Consider the following 21,308-nt stretch of genomic DNA (forward strand, 5'->3'; position numbering starts at 1 on the left):
TTGAAATTGAATGCGCAATTTGCGAGTACCTATTTGGTACTCTCAAATTGTGCATACAATTCCCATTCATTCCTATGGGCCACTAGGTCCATAGGAATGAAAGGGAAGCTATTCCTTAATTGCGAATCGCAATTTGCAATTCGCAATCGCAATTAAGGAATATGTAGGAATGGCTACATTGAGATTCCATAATTGCGATTCCTTAATAATCGCAATTATGGAATCGCAATTGCCTATATTGATGCATGTGCCCCAAAGTCTCTCTGCCTTGAGACTATTGATTTATCTGATGGGCAATTCATCTTGAGTATATACCTACCTCCTATCAATTCCCCTCTGATGTTATTTTTAATGGGAGATTGCTGCCTTTGGGTGGAGCATCTATTTTGCCTCTACGTGGATTAGCAATATAATAAGTGGATTGTTTGCTGACCATTTTAATCTGTTAATTTCTGCGAGCTTCACTGGGGATACTAATATTTGTTACTATACCTGATAGGTTGTCTATTTTTTCATTCAACGCATTGGCCAGCTTACCTATACACTCACGCAGACTACCAATATCTCCACTTACTTGCTTTATTTGATTTGATATTTCCACGTCACCCTTACTAGCGGTGGCCATGGGGGCCACGATCCCTGCCTGTTACGGCATTCTATTAATTTCTATGGTTTCTAGTGCCTTATACCTGTTCCAATGTTAACTGTATGAGTCGAGCAGATATGCATTTGCTCAGAAGAGGAAACCTGTATCCAAGATACTGGAGTGAACTCTTTAGGATTAACCGCGGTGGGGGTGCCAATACAGTTATCTTTTTTCCTAGACCCCGGACACCCACTGGATTGTGATTCACCAAAATATGAGCTAATGCCCTTCTGAGTGGACCCCTTCCCTATTTGGCCTCCTGGTTCCTTCATGGCAAGTAGGCGCTCCACCTCTTCTATCAGGTCATCAATTTCAATCTGGGTACAATTCTCCGCAGAATACCTGGGTAACCTACTTGCACCTTCAGCCCCCACTGGTTTATCCTAGGACCTAGGCCTTCCATTTGCCCATGATGACAGATGGCAACCTGCTACCCACAAGCAGGACATTAAGGGTGTTTTAAGCAGCCTGGCCCTACTGGGTCTCTCTGTAATGCTAAAACTAGCGACTGGGCCATCCTCAATCGCAGGGACACTCTCCGCTCAAAAGACAACGGATGATTAGACATTTTAAACAACATTCAAGTACATTGATGGCCAGAAGGCAGAGGATAATTGCTTTGGTTGTTGGTGATCAGATAGAACCAGTTCCAAGTAAAGCTAACCCGGTTCAAAAGAATGGGAGTAACAGGACCAAGGAGGGTGGCCCTGCCCTGTCACAGATGAGCGCAGGACGGGCCCGCCCTTGGTAGGAGATTCGCCTGGGTGCGGCAAGTGCGGGCCCCTTGCCGCAGGGCTGCTGCAGGCCTTTAATAGCGTTGATCCAGTGCAGGTGTAAGGCCGGGAGGGATTATGGGATAGGTAGTCCCCACCGGACACAGTTCAGGGGTGGGTCTCCCCTATACCTGCCAAATGCACCATTGAGGCTCCCCCTCTGTGTCCCAGGATCTGGGTGAGGTGTTGAGAAGTGGAAAATCAGTGCACCAGAATCTAGAATCCACAGAGATGCAGGGCACATCTCTCATCACAGCGGGGGCGCTGCTGGCCATTATTAGCATTGATCAGGTGCAGGTGAGCGGGCCAGGAGGGATTCTGGGACAGATAGACCCAGCTGCAATTTTCAATATGAAACAGGCCATGTCTACTTATGAGATTAAAAAGATGCAGTCCCCAATTTTGACTATCAATCAATCAGTCAATCAGCATGTGTAGATCAAGTCACTGTCACCCCTGGGGGTATCTGGGTGCGGGGTGTGAGGACTCCATCGTGTCAGTTCCCCCTGCAACAGGTTTTGAGGAAATGGTGGGATGAGGAAAGAAACATGCAGAAAAAGGCAAAAGAGAGGGTCGAAGAATGAGTGAGCAAAAAAGGCAAAACAGAGGCCAGAGAAACAAGCAGAAAAGGCAAAACATAGGGCAGCAAATTGAGCAAAAAGACAAAACAGAGAAGAACAAAGGGCGGAAAAATGAGCAGAATAGGCCAAACAGAGGGCAGGAAAACAAGCGGAAAAGGGAAAACAGAGGGCACAAAAATGATACAAAAGGAGGAGAGAAAAACAAGCAGAAACAAGCAAAAGAGAGGGCAGAAAAATGAGCAGAAAGGCAAAACAGAGTACAAGAGGGCAAAACAAAGGGCAGAAAAATGAGCAGAAAAGACAAAACAGGACAGAAAAATGAACAAAAAAGTTAAAACAGAGCAAGAAATGAGCAGAGGAGGCACAAACAGAGGTCAGAAAAGGCAAAACAGAGGGCAGATAAACAAGTGGAAAAGGCAAAACTGAGCAGAAGAGGGCAAAACAGAGGGCAGAAAATGCAAAATGGAGGAGAGAAAAATTAGCTGGAAAGGCAAAACGGAGCAGAAGAGGGTAAAACAGAGGTGAGAAAAATGAGCGCAAAGAGGCAAAATGGAGGGCAGAGAAACAAGCGGAAAATGCAAAACAGAGCAAGAAACGTGCAGAGGAAGCGCAAACATAGGGCAGCAGGTGAACAGGCAGCAGAGAGTAGCCAGCTGCTGGAAAGCTGGACAGGAGAACTGTTGCAGGGTGAGCTGGCATGAGGACCTGCCCCTCCCTTGATGGATGAGATTTGAATGCTGTTTAAGGGCCTCAAAATGATTCTCATGATCAGGATGACAAGAAGGAGGCAGAAAAATTGCTACTTCTTCATCACACTGATGCTGGCCTATATTTATAGCTACAGAGTGCAGTGATGTGGATACTTTGTCTAAGAAAGAGGTTGAGCCCCCTCAGAGAAGAGTGCCCGCTTGTGGAAGTAGTCCAAAGAGCAGCAGAAGTGCTGGACCTTCAGCTACCAGTGGTGGAGACTAAGGGTCTGATTCAGAGTTTTGTGGACGGGCACTCAGTTATAAACGTAATGGTAACCCGTCCGCCATATTACAAGTGCCAGAGGATATGATGCGCTTGTTATAAGGCATACAGGATATCTGTCACATATGTGGCGAAGTGACCTATTACCAACCTCAAATTCTAAATCAAGCCCCAAGACAAATCTACTAATGGAAATCTTGCAGTTGGGGCCATGTTCGGCTACCCAGTATGTCACCTGGTAGGTAGGCATCATCAAGGACCTGTCTTTTCTGACCCCCCCCCCCTCCCCAACGGACTCCTGAGAACTTGGAAGGTCAAGCTTCCACCACCAAAGTGAATCTCAATGAATTCTTTGCTGCACCGTTAAACAGTAAATCAAAGCATTGATGATTTCAGGAAAGAGTCTTTTTATCCGGAAGTTTGGCTTTGAGGTGTCTGAATGTCATCTACCTGCTGAGAACCTATACAAATGCTCTTTGGGATATGGCCAGCAAGATATTCCTGGCCAGGCCTGGGGAATTTCAGAATTCTTTTGCTCAGATGCAGCTGCAGTCTGTGCAGGTAAGAGCGTCGGAGCAGTGGGGCCGCGTGGGGGGGGGGGAATTCGAGGGACGGTGCAGAGGGAAAATTAATTAGTTATTTAATTTTCGCTTGCCCTCGTCCCTCGAAATCCCCCCCATGGGCCCCACCACTGTTACCTGCACGGACCGTGGCTGCTCAGATGATCAAAATCATATGTTTCCTCGATATTTACATATATCCTAAATGAATATATAATTTGATGGTTCCTGGCTGTCTGGTAAAAAAATGGCTTTACACTGGAGTGCTTCAAAGATATCAATGTGATGGCCCACATTTTTGGATTTGCAATTGCTGGCTTGTCAATTGCACAGCAATACCAAATGCTTGGAGAACACTCTTGGGGTCTCATCTATTGCTATATGCAGACCTCTTAATCTGTACCACAGCCAGAATAGCTATTTGCTGCTCCAAGGGACATGGTGGTATCAGAGGCTCTGGCTAACAGCATGGAGAACAGTCCTTCTCTCCTGTTGGGACTGCTGCCAGGTTGATATGATTCCGCCGCCCACAGCCTATTCATGGTGGATAGGAAGCGTCATTTGTTGTTATCTGCCCAACTAGAATGCAGCTATCTCAGAATAGTAGGTGCTTCATGTTGTTGAATATTCCCCTCGCTGTCCTACCTGTGTTTGCTCAGATTTCAGTGGATCATGGATCCTTTTTTGCCAAGAAATTCACTGATGGCCAAAATGTATGACAATCAATTAATATCCCAGTGAACCAGAGCCGATGCTAGACCTCCGACTGCTGATCACAGTCATTTGAAAGGAGAGTTTCAAGATGTTGACTTTGACCTATGTTCATTGCTCCCTTGATTCAGGAGACTGGATAGCATTCATTTTTTTATTTTTTTTTTGAAAAACTTTATTGTGCAGAAAACCAGCATTACAAACATGGGACTACAACCACCAGGGCCGGCCGCTAGTATATACATGTCAATTGCGTGACGTCACAAAGCAGCGACTGATCCCCAGAGGCGCAGCAGGATTACAGGAGTTATTCCCGGCAACTCAGAAGTTAGGCAGGATACAAATTTTTTAAATTTTAAAAGAAAAGAACGAACAAAGAAACAAGAAAACAAAACTCAAAGCGAAAAACAGTCTAGACGGTGTCAAGCGCCGATGGGGGGACCCCACCATACCAGGTAAAGAATCAGGAGGTCAATAGAGATGACCAGGGGGGGGGAGGCAGCGGGGAAGTCAGAACAATCAGCATAAAGGGTACAGTGTTCCAGGAACCTCAGGATCAGGGGGACAGAGAAATGTCAGGAGTATCTTCAAAAGGGGGCGTACAAATGTTACCTCGGTAGGTGTTCCACTGACCCCAAATTCTACCCCACGCCCCGGGCTTGCCCCGAACCAGATATACTGTCTTCTCTCTGAACATGCACCAGTCCATGTTCTCCTTCCAAACTGACACGGTGGGAGGCCGTCGGGAACCCCAAAGCTGCGTGATATCCCTCTTTGCAATCATGTTCCCAAGTGCCGCCCACCGGGCCTGGGCAACGTTGTAATCATTCGGCTCCCAAACATTCAGCAAACATCGACGAGCCTCAGGCAACAGAGCGACCCCAGTGACACACTCCATTACCGCATGCACACGGTGCCAATACGCCGCAACCTCGCGACACTCCCAAAGGATATGAAGGAAGGTGGCGCTCATTCCACAGCCGCGCTTACACAGCCAATCCGAAGAAAAACCCATCACAACCAAACGAGGACCCGTCACATAAACACGGTGAAGAATTTTGAGCTGGACGAGACGGAGACGGGCAGGAATGGCGACCTCTTTCGGGGAGGACAGTGCAGACTGCCAGTCTTCGTCATCCAACTCCAACCCGTATCCGGTCCAGGCCTCCCGAAGACGCACAAGGAGATCCGCCCGATTGTTGATTAATTTCTTATAAATCAAGGAAATCGTACTATCGGGCAGATGACGATCAAGTATACGGTCCTCGAGTGGTGAAGCTGCAGGGACCGTGGTACTGGCCTTGAAGACCGACAGCAAAGCGTGGCGAACCTGTGCATATCTGAAGAACTCCCTCTCACTCAACTCATACTCACTCTGAAGCACCGCAAAGGATTTGACCGCACCTTTCACCCAGAGATCACCCACTCTGCTAATGCCAATCATATCCCAGTTCTCAAAACCTTTTGTTGTCCAGAGGCATCCCAATCCGTCCGACGCAAACAAGGGGGTCGCTCGTGTCAGGCGATCATTCCAACGCATGGCCACATTGGCATCCTTCCACACACGTACTGCAATCTTAGTGGGTCCCGTTAGGTTCCTCCCCGCCGTCCGAGAGTAGAGCGCTCTGTTGAAGTTGCCACCAGGCAACTGATATTTATCCATCTCGAAAGCCGGATTTGGACCGGGTGCATACGTAGCATGGTTGATAGCGGACAACTGGGAGGCCCAATAATACCTCCTGATGTCCGGGAGCGCAATGCCCCCGCCATACCAGGGGAGAGTCAGTTTTGCAAGAGCGATACGAGCGCGACCGTCCCAAACAAGTCTCCTCTGTAAACCCTCCACCTTCCGGTAAGTAGGCCGCAGGAATAATATCAAAGGAGTTCTGGAGTGCATAGAGAAATCGGGGCAGGGACATCATTTTAAAAAGTGCCGCTCGACCGAGTGGCGACAACGGCAACCTACGCCACCGAGCCACATCCAACTTCAATCGCCGGAGAGGAGGAAGGAGATTATGCTCATGGCGGACCGCCGGGTCCAACGATACGTAGACCCCCAAGTACTTGAAACCGGATTGCGAAATTTGAATGGGAAACCTATTCGGCAAGGAGGAAAGGCCACCGGAAATAACATACACACAAGATTTAGACCAATTAATGATCAGACCGGAGTTTTTACCGAAAGAAGTGAGGACGTCAAAGAGGACATTAAGGGATTCACGCGGGGAGGTGAGGTACAAAAGAATATCGTCGGCGTACAACGAGACTCGGTCCTCAAAGCCAGGGGCCCACTGAATGCCCTTTATCGACGGTTCCCATCGGACCCAGGCTGCGAGCGGTTCTAGAGCAAGAGCAAAGAGCAGCGGGGACAACGGACACCCCTGCCTAGTACCCCTCCCGAGAGCGAAGGGCTGGGACACCCTCCCATTGACAACAACCTGAGCTAGCGGATCCGTATATAAAAGTCTCACCCAACTAATAAAGCCCACCCCGAAACCGAACTTCGCCAGAGTGGTCCAGAGATATGGCCATTCTATCGTATCAAAGGCCATCGTGGCGTCCAAGGAAGCCAAGATGGCCGGCTCGGAAAGAAACTCCGCCCTGGCGAGAATGCCATGCAGACGCCACAGGTTGAGAGCAGTGTTCCGGTGCGGAATGAAACCAGATTGATCCGGATGAATCAGGTCACAGATAACAGCGAGTAAGCGATTAGCGAGGACCTTGGCGAGAATCTTCAGTTCAGCATTCAATAGGGAAATAGGCCTGTATGAGGCACAACGATCACGAGGCTTGCCCTCCTTAGGAATCACAACTATGGTGGCCAGACGCTGGTCACTAGGGAGGGAACCAAGCTCACGCGACTCCAAAAACATATCACGGAGAAACGGCGCAATTTGTACAATTCAATGGGCAATCCATTGGGGCCCATAGCCTTACCAGAACGAAGGGAACGAATCGCGGTAGCAATCTCGTCGGCTGACAACGACACGTCCATGCACTCTCGATCCTCTTCAGACAGGCAAGGCAGCGCAATGTCCCTCAACAAGAAACGAGAGTCATCCTCATCTCTATCGGACACCGGGGAGTAGACCTCACGAAAATAGTCAGCAAAACAATCCACAATCTCGCCAGAGTCAGTCACGCACACCGTCGGAATTCTGAAGCACAGGGACCACACGGTTCACTCTCTCCTTGTTATCAAGCCATGCAATCAGTTTACCCGCCTTATCCCCAACGTCATACAGTCTACCTTGCTGTTCCCTGTACATTGTCTTGGCGGCATCAGTAACAAGGGATTTGTATTCAAACTGTTTCAAGCTAAGGGCGCGGAGCCCATCCTGGGTGACACCTAAGTCCAGAGCAGCCTCCAACTCCAGTATTTCGGCCTCCAGCCTCACGACCTCCCCATTCCTAGCTTTCTTGGTCTCAACTATTAAAGAGAGGGCCTGTCCACGAATAACAGTTTTGAAGTCTTCCCACAGGGACACTGAGGACAAGACTGACCCCTCGTTCTCCAGGAAGTAGTGGTCGAGCGACTTGATGAGGCTGTCGCGAGTCTTGGGGTTGCGCAGATGCCAAGGGTTAATAGGGGCGATCCGCCCCGCGGCTTGCGTCCCCGTGTCGAAAAGAAGCCACACAGGGGAGTGATCTGAAATGCCCCGGGCCAAGTGTCTAACCTCCCCAACGTGGGTGGACTGGGCCGCGGGCATAAGGAAGTAATCAAGCCTGGAGAGACTCCCATGAGCCCCGGAGTGGAAGGTGTATTGACATTGCGTCGGATGCATTAACCTCCAGCAATCCACCAGACCAAAGGTGTCCAAAAACCCACCAAGCCATGATTGGGAAACGGGAAGGTCCCTGGGGGGGTGACGATCCAGATCGCCGGATAGCATGGAGTTAAGGTCCCCACCCATGAGGAGAAGACTATCGGGGAGTTCCAGCAACATCCGACCAACTTCAGAGAAAGTGGAGGTCTGGAGGCCTGGGGCAACATATATCGTGACTAAGGAAAGGGTCTTACCCTCTCACCTACCAGTTAGGGCGGCATAACGCCCTCTGTCGTCAAGGATTACATTATCAATCTCTAGTGGGAGGGAAGACCGGACCAGAATACCAACTCCTCTGGAACCAGTGGTGAACCCGGAGTGTGCAACCAATCGGTATCCCCACCTATTCATAGCATGACACACATTGCCGACCAAATGCGTCTCCTGCAGGAGTACAGCATCAGGAGTCAAACAACACAAATATTGCAGTACAACACCCCGTTTGATACGATCCCCCAATCCATTGACGTTCCAAGATATCAACCTCAACCCACTACCCCCCATCCCCACAAAAGTAGCAGGAGTCTCCCCACAAAGAGCAGGACACCTGAAGCAAAGAAAGAACCAATATGCCGCCTTGAGAAAAGAAAACACGAACACAAACACCCCAACTAAAACCCGTTACAACTCCCCCCTCCCTGCACCCCTGCAGACTATAAAACCACCCCAAAATGCAGTGTGCCTGTCGCCCTAACAATCCCATTCTACAAAAAGACCCCGGAGGAGGAGAGAGGCCCGTCTCCACCCGCCACCCAGACGCGAACTACTATAAGGCAAAATATACAAAAGAAGTAGAACCCAACAGAGCAATGTCCGATTGTCAAGGTTAGGGACCGAAAGGTCACTTCTGTGGAGGCTCACCACCCTCGGCACCGCCAGGGTGTCCCGTTCGATCGCCCCGACCAGGCAGGAAATCCAACCAGTCACTCACATTGTCCGGTCGCTCGAAAAAGAAGGTCCGTTCCTCATATTCCACTCGAAGCCTGGTAGGGAAAAGCATAGCATACTTCAAGCCCAGGTCCCGGAGACGTCGCTTAACCCCCTGAAAGCCCATCCTCTGTCTCTGAACAAGTTGAGTGAAGTCCAGGAAAAAATTGACAGAGGAGTTTTCAAATTTCACCGGGCCGTGCACTCTCGAAGCCTGCAAAATCGCATCACGGTCCCTGAAATGAAAAAGTTTAGCGATGATAGTCCTCGGAGGAGTGCCAGGCTTGGGCTTACCGCCCGGAACACGATGTGCACGCTCCACAGCGAAAAACTTGCTGAGTCCAGAAGGGGAAAGATGGGTGAGGATTAGATCTTCGACCAGGAGGTCGACCGAACGAGTCTCGGGATTCTCCGGAACACCTATGACGCGAATGTTGTTGCGTCTTGCCCTGTTCTCAAAATCCTCCAGCCGATGGGACATCAAGTCGTTGGCCGATTTCAGAGCGCCAAGGTCCATTCGAAGTTCCGACACATCGGCCGTGAGGCTGGAAGTCTTCGAATCCAATGACTTCACCTTCTCGTTAGTCTTAGACAAGTCGGCCCTGATTAGAGTGACATCGATGGCGACCGTGTCAATTTTACGAGCCAGGGCCTCATACTGCTGGCCGATGGTCTCCTTCATGCCGGTGAAAGCGCCCATAATGTCCTGCAGGGACAAGTCAACAGGGGCAGATGGGTCTTCTCTGGCGTCCTCCGAGGTACTGCTGGAGAGCCCGGGGGATCCTTTGGCTTGAGTATAGCGGTCCATAACATTTGTCTGGAACTGTCCCCCACGAAGAGACGTCTTGGTCTTCCGCTTCTCAGGTTCACCCCTGCCCGTCATGGTGGAAGATGCACCCCGGAGGGGCCCGCAAGACCTAGTGAAAATGGCCGCCGGCAGGTCGGGCACCGACCGGCCAAGAAGCTGGCTCGTGGGGTCCGGAGAGAGTCGCGACTTGACCCAGTAGGCTGTAGTGAGGAGGCAGCGATGACACTAGATGGAGGCTGGATTGGTCCCCGGCCGAGCGAAACAGTCCCTCAATCAGACCATGCCAGGAACCGAAAGCGAAACCGAAAGTGGGGGTACGGCCACCGATGGGGTCCCAATGCCGTTGTTGTTCAACTACGTCCCGGCTCCACAGATCACCAAGTCCCCGGCACGGCCTCCAGGTGGGCCTCAAAAGTTCAAAGTGCTGTAATTCTGGTCGCCCAAGTCCGATTTAAATTCTGGAAAGAGTTATGGACTCAGTCGAGGTTCACCTTCGAAAGTCCGTCCAAGAAATCAGGATATCATCAGGATAAATTGCGAGGAGTGGCGAGGGTCCGGGGAGCCCTGTGCTCACGCGACCATCTTGGATGCGCGCTAAGCTCCTCCCCCCTGGATAGCATTCTTGGACTTGTAGGATACATACTTTCATGTATCCATCCACAGATCACTTCTGGAGCTATTCCTAAACATAACTTACACTTGTGATTAATTTACACGAGTAATTTAATCTTACATTTTTTAGTAAATTTACTACTTTTGGATACTCGCAAAACACTATTGTAAGGTTACTCAAAAGTTTAAACGTACATGTCTCCATAGAGTGAAAAAGAGGGGGAGCCAAGATTGCAAGTGTTACTACTGCCAACTAAGAAACACTAGTAAGTTCAGCGAAACAAATTACCAACAACTGATACTGCAATACTCACCCATAGAAAATGATGGAGGTCGGTACTCAAAATAAAACAGCATAGGAAATAATAATACAAAATATTTTATTTTGAATATGGCTAAATGCAATGCAATATTAACTAAAATATCTAAAGATAAAATATATTTATTTTTTAATAATAACTTATTTTAACAACCTTTTTGGAATTTATGAATTAATGTTACTAATAATTTGGACTAAAATATGATTAAATTACTTTCAACTAATTCTACACATCACCTTTAATAATATGTAATAATACATGTGATTGTATTACTAATAGAAAACATATTTTTGTTTTTAGGTGTGAATTGTCTAAATTTAAACTCCAGAAAAATACATTTTATTTGATCTAATATATTTAAATGTATTCAAGATTTAATTAAAAATTAAGTTCATTGTGCTGCAGCAATTTCTTTGTTCTACATTTATAATTATAATACCAACTACAACTACAGATGTGATAAAAAGTTGGGTCTAGGTATAGAACATTGAAAACCTTCCAGTATGAAAAGTGTACAGCAAACTGCTACTTTCCTTTGATAAAGTAATCAGTGATATCATTCAAGATTACATCAATGATGTACTTTAATATGCCATGAGTGACATAATATGTGAAGTAATAAGACATTCATGGTTAAATTTTAAATGTTTGTTTTGAAGTAATTTCAATACCTAACTATGAAGTCGCTTTAGCCTTTTTTTCTGAACTTCTAGGTTTTTTTAATGTAAGCTAAGATCTTATCACCATACCCATCTATGGAGTAAAAAGGGTCCTTGAGTTTGGCTGCTGTCAAACAAGCTGGTGGCTAGCGTATGCACATACCAGCGACCTAAACCTACAAGAGAACAGACTCTGTGCAGGAGAAGTCTGGGAAATGCCCGCACACAAAGGTTGGAAGAAAGTGCATTTAATTTTTGTCGCAACATGGTGAAAAGAGGTAACATGTTTTGATCCCTGCAAACTTTCATCGGACCCATATTCACCTGTGTGCTAACATCATGTATAAATGTAGAAAGAGACAAAGGCTCATAGTATCTTCGATAGACATAGAAATCATACTGATATCCCCACAAACAACATAGGAGAGGTGAAAGTGGAAATTTCCACCGCTAGGTTTGTGAATTGTAATTTGTAGTGCAGCAAGTAGTTCTACTGTAGAAATTCTTAGCTACTTTATATACTACAAATTGCAGATTGTCAATCAGGCCTGCTGTGTACAGAATCCCAGCCCATTCAATGTAAAGGTGCTGTAGAAGATTGGATTGGTGCTTTTCAGAACCTTGCTTTAACTTCTTAGTTGCTTCTTTGGAGACAGTCAACACATCTGTGGTTTTGCTATGCACCATATTATCAATTATGAATATCTAAAATCAGTGCTTATGCATACCTGATGACAGTAGGGTAGAGCTCAGCACTAAACAGGATGAGGGTTGTGAAGGTGGCTCCAGAGAATCCTTTCCCTAAAACTGCAATTGTAGTTCGCAGCCCCCCAAAAGCTGGATTTAGGTAAGAGCAGGAATGAGAGAAAGAAAGAAAGAAAGAGTTATACAGGTGGATTAAATGACAGTTAAACACCTTAGTGAAGAGATAATTATTTGGTGATTAAGTTAATTGCGACCTGTGAAATATAATTGTCAGTAACAGCAAAATATCATCCGTTGAAGGTCAACCATCAAGGAATTATGGTCATCAAACAAAGGTTTTTTGTATGTATGTGATATTACTTTTTGAGAAAGGAAAATACATTTGAATGTAGTTGTCCAGCATATAATAAACATTGAATGGCATTAGAAATGTTTAGTTTGTTTTAACAGGACAGGAAAATGAACAATGGAAAAAAGTCATAAGACAATGTTCTGCTAACCTGGGTCAAGTAATATTACCATGCACCTCTCATACAGTGGAGTCTGAATTAGGAACTTGCTGAGGGACAATGTGGCTTCATTAACGCAATCTCCTCCATATTAGAGCATAAACGTATACCATCAATCCAGTCAATAACATTAAAATGCTAAATTCTTAAAATGATTTTGACCGTTGCAATGCACAGTGTGACCAATGCAGCACCAGAAATCATGCAATTAATTACCAGTCACAAGAGGGGAATATGAACTATCTAACTATTTTCTTTGGGTAAAAGTGCAATTTGAATAAAATTACTTTTTGTAGGTGTCTCCGGGAGATATCCAAATTCCCAGATGAGGTGATTTCATAAATGTATTCAAAATTCTACTCTTTCAACTTGGTATTCGTTTGTATGTTTAACATGTAGAGTGTGATGTACGAGACTGTTTCTCCATCACTGCTGCTTATTTTGAAGAGGATCTGAAAGATTACATTTCTAATTTAGGGCTAGGTAATATTGTAACATTTTCCATGGATTAGGTTTTACCAGTGCAAGTTTTTGGGCAATTTTGGGTAGTGAGGAGATACCTGGAATCTGATGATAAGAGATATAACGAAGGTGAGAGAGGACTGGGGCTATTAATGTTAGAACTCTTTGATGGTGAACATAAATGAAAAGAAGGGAAGGAGGCTTCACCTAAGCTATGGACTCAAACTTTCATGGAGAGTTAGGCATCCATATAGAGTCCAAGAATCTCTTTGCTACTTTGGAAGTGGGGGTGGAACAGTTATATATGCCTGTGGATCAGAAAAAGGCAAACGGTAGAAATAAGACTGGCACATAGCATTTTTTCTGTCTTGTCAGTGTTTAGCCTGTGGTGGTTCTGAGTCATTCAAATGTTAACCTCGAGTCCACATCAAATCATGGAGAAGTTTTCTGAAGTGGTGTTATCAACAGCATTACAAAAATGCAATTGTAGCATTGGTGTTCAATTAGTGGATTAAAAATGCCACTGGATGTAGGTAGATGTTCAATTGTAGGCAGTGAAAGGTCATGCTCTTTGGGACTCCACACTTAAGTGGGGACAGAGAAGAACAGAAGTGGTTTTGACAGTGGTATCTATGCTGACTCAACAAAGTTAGAGCGAAGCTCGTTTTAAAGTAGATGTTGAATTTAATGAGGTATTTGAGTTGATTGTAGATAGCGAATGCTGTATGCTCTATGGTCCAAAGTTATTTTTTACATGGTTTCTAACGTTGGCAGTTTTTAATACTTTCACAATCGTGCATTGTTGTAGTGATGAACTGAAGATGCAGAGGAAAATGTTAGTGATGGACATTAATATCTGTAGGCCCTTGATAAATGACAAAAGGTATAGGTCAGCTGCTGCTGATAATTTTCTGAATATGTGGAGATCTGACAGGGAGCTAGGTTCCTAGTAGAGTTTGGGTGGGTGGCTGGAGCCCAGGAATTTGTTTTAAAGTGTGGCAGTGAGAAGATTGTTGCTAGTGCCAGTGTGTTTGTGCATGCTGGTGTTCCGGTGGCAAACTCATTGAACTGAGAGTCGCAGACAGCTAGTGATAGAAGATGATGATTGAGACATGCAGATAGATTTCACATATCTTGGCTAAGCAGACTCCTTGTAACGTTTGACAATGTATTGCAACTATAATAATACTTTTATGGAATTGATTAATATTTGGTGATTTTATAAGTTTTCTCTACATTTTATATTGGTTTAATATGGACCTTATGCTGACATTTGAAATTGCCTCACACCCACCTAATTGTTGACTCTTTTGAGAACAAGTCCAGCTGTCATAAGTGGCTGAAACATTAAGGACTATTAGTGCAGCCTATTTGTCTTTGCCTGTGTAGAGGGTTCATGAATTCCTTCAATAGAATAGTTACCTCTTGGAAAAATAACTGTAGATTGATCTGTAGTATGTCTCAATTTGAGGTTCTGCTTTTCATTCCTACAGCTGTAGTTCCATGGTCAAGGTCAGCTCTCCTGCAACAGCTGACATCGGTGGGCATTCGTCTTCCATGCCTCCTGGTCACTCCTGAGTGGCATAGACTCTGTCCCCTCTGCTTGCAGGTGCTTCACATCTTGAATCCACCTTTGGGTTCCACCAGACACTTTCGCCTTCTCCAGCAGCGGTATCTTTCCGAAGTCCTACATTGGGTTCGACAGCGGTTTCCCACGCCACTTCACACCTATGCACCCGGCTTCCTGGTGCAGGTAACCTGGTTCCTAGGGTATCCACGGGTGGGGTGACTCTCCAACCTCTTGTCCTCTACAAGGTTTCTTCAGGGTCCACTGGGAAGGGTCCTATTTCTTTAAAATTGCAACCGCGACTTACACATTGATTTGTACGGAGAACGCGGTTGTGTTCTTACACTGCACACAACCGCCACGCTCCTCGATACTCACCATCGGTGGTTCCTTGTGTCCCCGGCATTTCGACATCCTCTGAGTATTGTCTTGACTTGAGTCGTGGTTTGCATGCCACTATTTTAGTATATGGTTTAGTCCCCCTCTGGTGACCACTGTGTATTCTGTGCTACTTACCTGTTTCTTTTGCAAAGTATTGTGTGTATTGTATGTATCTTCGGCTAGGAGATATATAAATGTGTTAGTGAGTGTCTTATGTAGGAGAATAGGATCTGCTTCTTATGGTTACCCCCACTTTTTGCTGATGCTTCACTGTTTTTCGACTTTAGTCTGGCTGGGGCCCTGCTATTCAGGACCCCAGCCTAGCTGCTTCCTCTCTAAATTGATTCCCTGTACCTTAGGTACACCACCAATTGGATTCTGGGGTGCCCTTATAAGTCCCTAGTATATTGTATACTATGTACCCAGGGCATAGGTACCCTAGAGGCCTACCAGGGGCTGCAGCATGCATTATGCCACCCCTGAGAAGCCCTCCAAAATGACACCACAGGTCTGCTACTGCAGCCTGAGTGAGGTGGTGCAGCACCCATTACTGAGATATAGGTTCACTATATCTCACCCGTTCACTGCACATATAAACCTATCAGTCACCCCTATGGCAGGCCTTATCAATCCTGAAGGCAGGGTGCTTGGTTTTATGTGAGATGGTGCCCATGCATGAGCAGAGCCCCCCTACAGCCTTCGGTATCTATTCTCCGGGGTTGTCTGTGATGCAGCCTGACCATATACTCTTAAGTGCATTATAACCTTGCGGTAAATGCTAACTTTGTGATGGCTGCACGGAAACATGTTGTTTTTGGTGTCAAACACCTTGGTATAAAACCTCCACAACTAACTGGTGTGGGAGTATGTTCCCACCCTTCTAGAGGGAGAGACATGACAGCACCGCTATACCCGGTACCAGCTAACGGTGCCCTGGAATCACAAAATGGATGCTGCCAGCCACAGACATGAGTCTGGCATCCTGCTGCTGCAGCCCCTGCTCTGGCCCAAAACTGGACAAAGGAAATGGGTGTAGCCACCCCTCTTTCCAAACCCTCCCATAGGTGGGTCCCCTGAGTTAGTTCAACCCCTTCCTTGTGTATAAAGAAGAAACCTCTGTAACCAGAACTTTAGATATCCCTGGACGAAACTCTGAAACTGAATCCTGGACCTTCGACGATCTGTTCATCGCCAAATGACTGAAGATTCTCCCTTGGAGTAAAGGAGTTACTCCCCTGCTTGGCAGGCACCAAAGACGCATCTGTCCGGTCTGCATCTCCGAAGCTCCCGCCGGACGCCAAAGACTTTGCAGCCCAGGAGGTGGGTTTCCAGACTTCCCAGAGGCCAAACTCTCGTGGGTACCATGGAACCGGAACCCCTGGACACTGTGCACATTTGCAAGTGCATCAGCTTCCCGACGTCTCTCGAGGCTGTGCATTAGGTTACTTGTTGCCCAGACACCAAGCACCTTTTGCAACAAAGATTGTGGTCCTGCACTCCACGAGTGTTGCGTGAGCCCACTTATTGCATTCCCGCTTGAGGTACCTTCACAATCCTTGGTCCGTCGACTGGTGGGTCCCTGTGAAGGCAACTCTTACTGTAATTGGGCTTCCCTGGTTGCTCCAGACATGCCCTGACTCTTCATTGCTTGGGGATTTCCCAGAACCTTGCTGGTCCGCACCGAAGCATTTCATCTCTTTCTGTGTAGGTTGCTGTTGCCAAGGCTTGTTGTGTCCAATCCGGGCACCGTTGCTGCAGCATTCAACATTCTTCATGTGACAGCTCGAATCCAGCTCCTGGTTGTCCTCGACGCCTCCTGGTCCTCATGGCTGAAGAGTCAAGCTTCCCCTCTTCTCACCTGAAGCACCCAACATTGGTGGGCATTCGTCCATCGTGCCCCTGGTCACTGGGAAGTGACCCAGACCCTGTCCCCTCTGCTTTCAGGTTGTTTGCATCTTCGATCCAGGCTTGGATCTCTTCGGACACTTCTCCTCTTCACGGCATCAGCACTTTTCCGTCTCCTGCCATTGAAAACGACGACGCGACCCAACACCATTTGACACCTATGCACCCGGCTTCCCTAGGTGAGGTAACACAAGTACTCCGGTGCTCCCATGGGTGTTGGCCCTAGAGCCATCTAAGTCCAAAAGGGTTTGTTCCTTGTCCACTCCTAAGTATCCTTAATCTTTTAAAATCTAACCGCAACATTCCCCATAGAAGCTAACGGGAGCTCACAGCTGTATTCTCACACTGCACACGTCCCCCGTGGGTCCCCTGTGTCACTACCTTGGGTGGGTTCTTGGGGTCCAGCGATTCTACATGCTACAGGCAAGTGACACCATATACAATATGCTATTGATAAGAATTTCTCAGCTGTGAATTATTTTTTGTGGGTAGTATCCCCCCAAATATCCAAGATAAAGAGAGATATATTAGGACTTGTAATGTTCAGGAAACAATTACAGACAATAGCCGCACTACACAGTTATTGAAGTATGTAGAATGATATTTTGGAGTGCCGTATTATACGTGTAAATAGTGTTTGTGTTTTTGTTTTTTCAGCCCTGAAGAAGTGGTGTGCAAACAGCTGTGGCCCGTGCAGGTAAGTGAGGTGGGGGGGAGGTGGGGGGTTCAACAGACGGCGACGAGGGAAAATTAATTATTTATTTAATTTTCCCTCCAGGACGTCTGTTGAATCCCCCCCTAACCCAGCCCCACTGATCTTACCTGCAAGGGCTGCTCCTGTGTGTAGAGCCGTGAAGCATGTCTTAGCTGAAAACCACAAGCTGAAACTAACTTGATTTGAAAAACATTTTCTGTGGGAATACTGTGCTAATTTTGGCATTTATTGTGTTCAGACAACAATGTATGGAATAATTTTGGAAAATCAGATTGTATGTAATAATATTCTTGGAAAATTAGATATGAATTTAAGCATCTGACTATTATGTATGAAAAGTTATTTTTAAAAATGTATTGTAGTTGACATCTAAATATAAAAGCATTTGAATAAAATCTTAATGGAAAGGTATTTTTTTGGAGTGTAATTTCATAAGTAAGACTGTACAATTACCATAGCTCCATATGAAACCTGTATGTTAATTCAAGGTCTAGCACTTACCGATTGACATTGAAGAATTAACTCAATTTATGATAACAGCAGCTAGCGATAGGGTGAACTGGTGTGTGTATGCGCAATGCTGTACGAGGCTCTAAATAGTGGGCTAAATTTCTTAGAATTTTTTGAGCCAGTTCAATGTTTCACCGAAGTGCATAATTTGGAAAGAATCAAGAATGCTTACTTGCTTTTGTGGGAGAAAGCAGTGGTCATTGGATGCCAACGGATCAGAATTTTTAGTGTCAACAATTTTTGCTACTTTTGATTTGAATATAGAATAAGATTATTTTAATATCAATGGGTTTCTGGTTGATCCTTTAGTGAGCGCCTTGAAGATTTCCTTCAGTTGGTTGACTAGATCTTTAATGCGTTGCAAAATATGTTATTTTTGTAATTTTGTTGGCTTTTGGGAGTCCCTGAATGTAGTTGTTATCCTTTTTTTTTTTTTTTTGACATTTGTTACCAAATAAAAAACATACAAAGCCAACATATAATCAACTTACAGGCTATGGCGCAACAACATTCTTCATCCATTGTGAACAATCCAATCATGTAACTGTAAATCTCAGCAATTACAGTGCGAGCGTACAATTATAATAAGTCGACCTGGTAAGTTTGTAAGTATTGCACCAAGTATTGCCAGTGGTCTCTTGGTTTAGACTCCGTCGGTAGTTCCTCCTCATAGGTTTGTAAGGTTTCTTTACAATACGTCAGGTCCTGCATCCATTGCCGAATCCGTGGCGCTCTCCTACCGCCCCAACACAACGACATCCTTCTCTTGGCCATGAGCAACGCAACAAAACAGAACTTCCGCTTGGTCGCCCTTATCCCATGGAGCAGTCCCAGCAGACACGTTCGGATAGTACATGCATTATTAACACCCACCATTGTCCCCACCATCTGCGTCACTTTTTCCCAGTACCCAGCCACTGCACTGCAATACCATGCCAAATGTATGAAATCTGCTCCCTCCGCACCACAGCGACAACATTTAGAGTCTGCCCGTAGACCATACTTGCAAAGCTTTGCTGAAGTGTAATAAGTTCGATGGAGGTATTTGTAATGTATCATACGCAGGCCTCCATTAGGTGTCAGCATACCAGTAAGAGTGCAAGCAGTAGTCCATTCCTCCACTGTCAGTGGATCTTCTAAGTCACTGCTCCATTTACCCATTGCGTTATATGTATTGCCCGCTATGTCGTCTTGCAGTGAGGTATATAGTCTCGAAACTAGACGTCCAGCCGTGGCAGTCGTGATCAGTAATTGCAGCGTAGCCAACAGCGATGGCTCCGCAGGGTGTGTCGGGTATAACGCCTTCAGCGCTCCCTGTAGTCGGTGATATGTGAATTGAAATAGCAGCGTTTGATTACGTATAAATGTCAGTTCTGCAAGTGACTTGAAGGCCCCATTTTCGTAGAGATCACCCATAGTAACAAATCCCACCTGCCTAAGCAGTCCCATACCCACTTCTTCCTGGGTAACCGATAGCTCTGGGTGATATTGTAGCGGCAATGACGGCGCATACAGCGGCAATTTACCTGCCTTCCTGCCCATAATCCTCCAAGCCTTGTTGGTCGTGTCAATAGTATTTATATGGCGAGTATGCAGCGGGGGCCTCTGGTGAGTTAAAATAGCCCTCAATGGAATCGGGTGCGCGTCGCCTTCTTCGACCGCCGCATGTGTAAGATATGGGATTGGATGATACCATACGTGAGCATGTTGAGCCTGTGCACATAAATAATAAAGGAAAAAGTCTGGGACCCTAAACCCCCCTTGTGAGTATGGCAGTGTGAGAGCACGCATTTCAATCCGGGCTTGTTTACCCGCCCATATTAATCGAAGAATTAGAGTGGAGATCCTGCGGAAAACCTCAGGTGGGGGCTGGATCGGAATGTTATTAAATAAATACAATAATTTTGGTAGGATGACCATCTTTACCATGGCCAGGCGGTCCGCTAAGGATAGTGGCAGATGAATCCACCGCTCTACCTTGTCTTCTAGTGCCCCAATTGCTCTTCCGTAGTTAGTACGAATTACTACTTCCGGATCACGGTGATACCAGACACCCAAGTATCGAACCGGGTCTGATTGCCACTCCAATAGGTAGTCTAGAGCGCTGGGGCCGGTGGTGTCCGTTAGCGGCACGATCAGGGACTTAGACCAGTTGATTTTGAGGCCCGAGTGCTGCCCGAACCTGATATACTCCCTCAGTAGAGGATTTAAATTATGCTCAGGGTCACGTACGTATAGCAACATGTCGTCGGCATACAACGATATGTGCAGGGGTCTTTGTGGGAATTGCAGCGCCGAATAGTGATGTTTTTGTCTAATTTTACAGGCCAATGGTTCTAACGCTATCGCAAACAGCAGAGGCGACAGTGGGCATCCCTGCCTCGTCCCCCGTGCTATACGTATTGGGTCGGATATGTAGTTGTTAACCCTAATACATGCAGTGGGCGCTGTGTACAATAATTGTATCCCCTGCAGAAAAACCGGAGGGAATCCCATGCGCTGTAGGATCGTTTGCAAATAGGGCCATTCAATGGAGTCGAAGGCCTTTGCAGCATCAAGAAGCGCAGCTGCCGCTTTGGTGTTAGGCGTTAAATAGTGCGATAATGCGAATAGTGTTCTGGTATTGTGAACTGTGGACCTAGATGGGATAAACCCTGATTGGTCCGGTAATATCAGTTTAGTCATTAGTGGCTGTAACCTCGTGGCCATGAGCTTAACTAGTATTTTTGTATCGACATTTATTAAGGAATGTAGTTGTTATACTTTGATAGATATTTCTAAATGCAGATTGAGGGTCTGAAGTTTGAAATTGATTGATGTGATAAATATGTAGAATTTCTGTAACTCTTTTCTGCCTATGTCCAACTCTGTTGTACGGTTCCAACTTTTTCAGTAAGACTGCGTTTGGGCAATATAAGCATCAAAACTATGGGGGACTATGCCCGCTCATACCATCAGAATATGTTGACCTTGTTCACAGTGCCCCATCTGTTCATACAAGGTACTGAATGGCGTCTGCAACCTCAGAACATGATGGCCCTGATTCCCCAAAGGAAACCTTGGAAACATTGTTATCTCTGGCAAGCCCAAAGGGGAGCACAAGAAATACACAAATTGGCATTTCAAACTTTCATTGAAGAGATTGGATTCTTATGTAA

The 21,308-nt window shown here is 46.1% G+C and overlaps 1 protein-coding gene across 1 annotated transcript in view; it reads right to left on the reverse strand.

Moving 5' to 3' along the window:
- The window catches only part of LOC146813695 (solute carrier family 22 member 7-like), a 406,693-nt gene that overhangs the window by 33,461 nt on the left and 351,924 nt on the right, over nt 1-21,308 (reverse strand). Inside the window, exon 9 of the mRNA XM_085609108.1 lies at nt 12,125-12,233. Within this exon, the coding sequence (XP_085465234.1) occupies nt 12,125-12,233 (109 nt within the window). The remainder of the gene's footprint in view (nt 1-12,124; nt 12,234-21,308) is intronic.

The sequence above is a fragment of the Triturus cristatus genome, chromosome 6 (assembly GCF_964204655.1).
Source record: "Triturus cristatus chromosome 6, aTriCri1.1, whole genome shotgun sequence".
Lineage (NCBI taxonomy): Eukaryota > Metazoa > Chordata > Amphibia > Caudata > Salamandridae > Triturus > Triturus cristatus.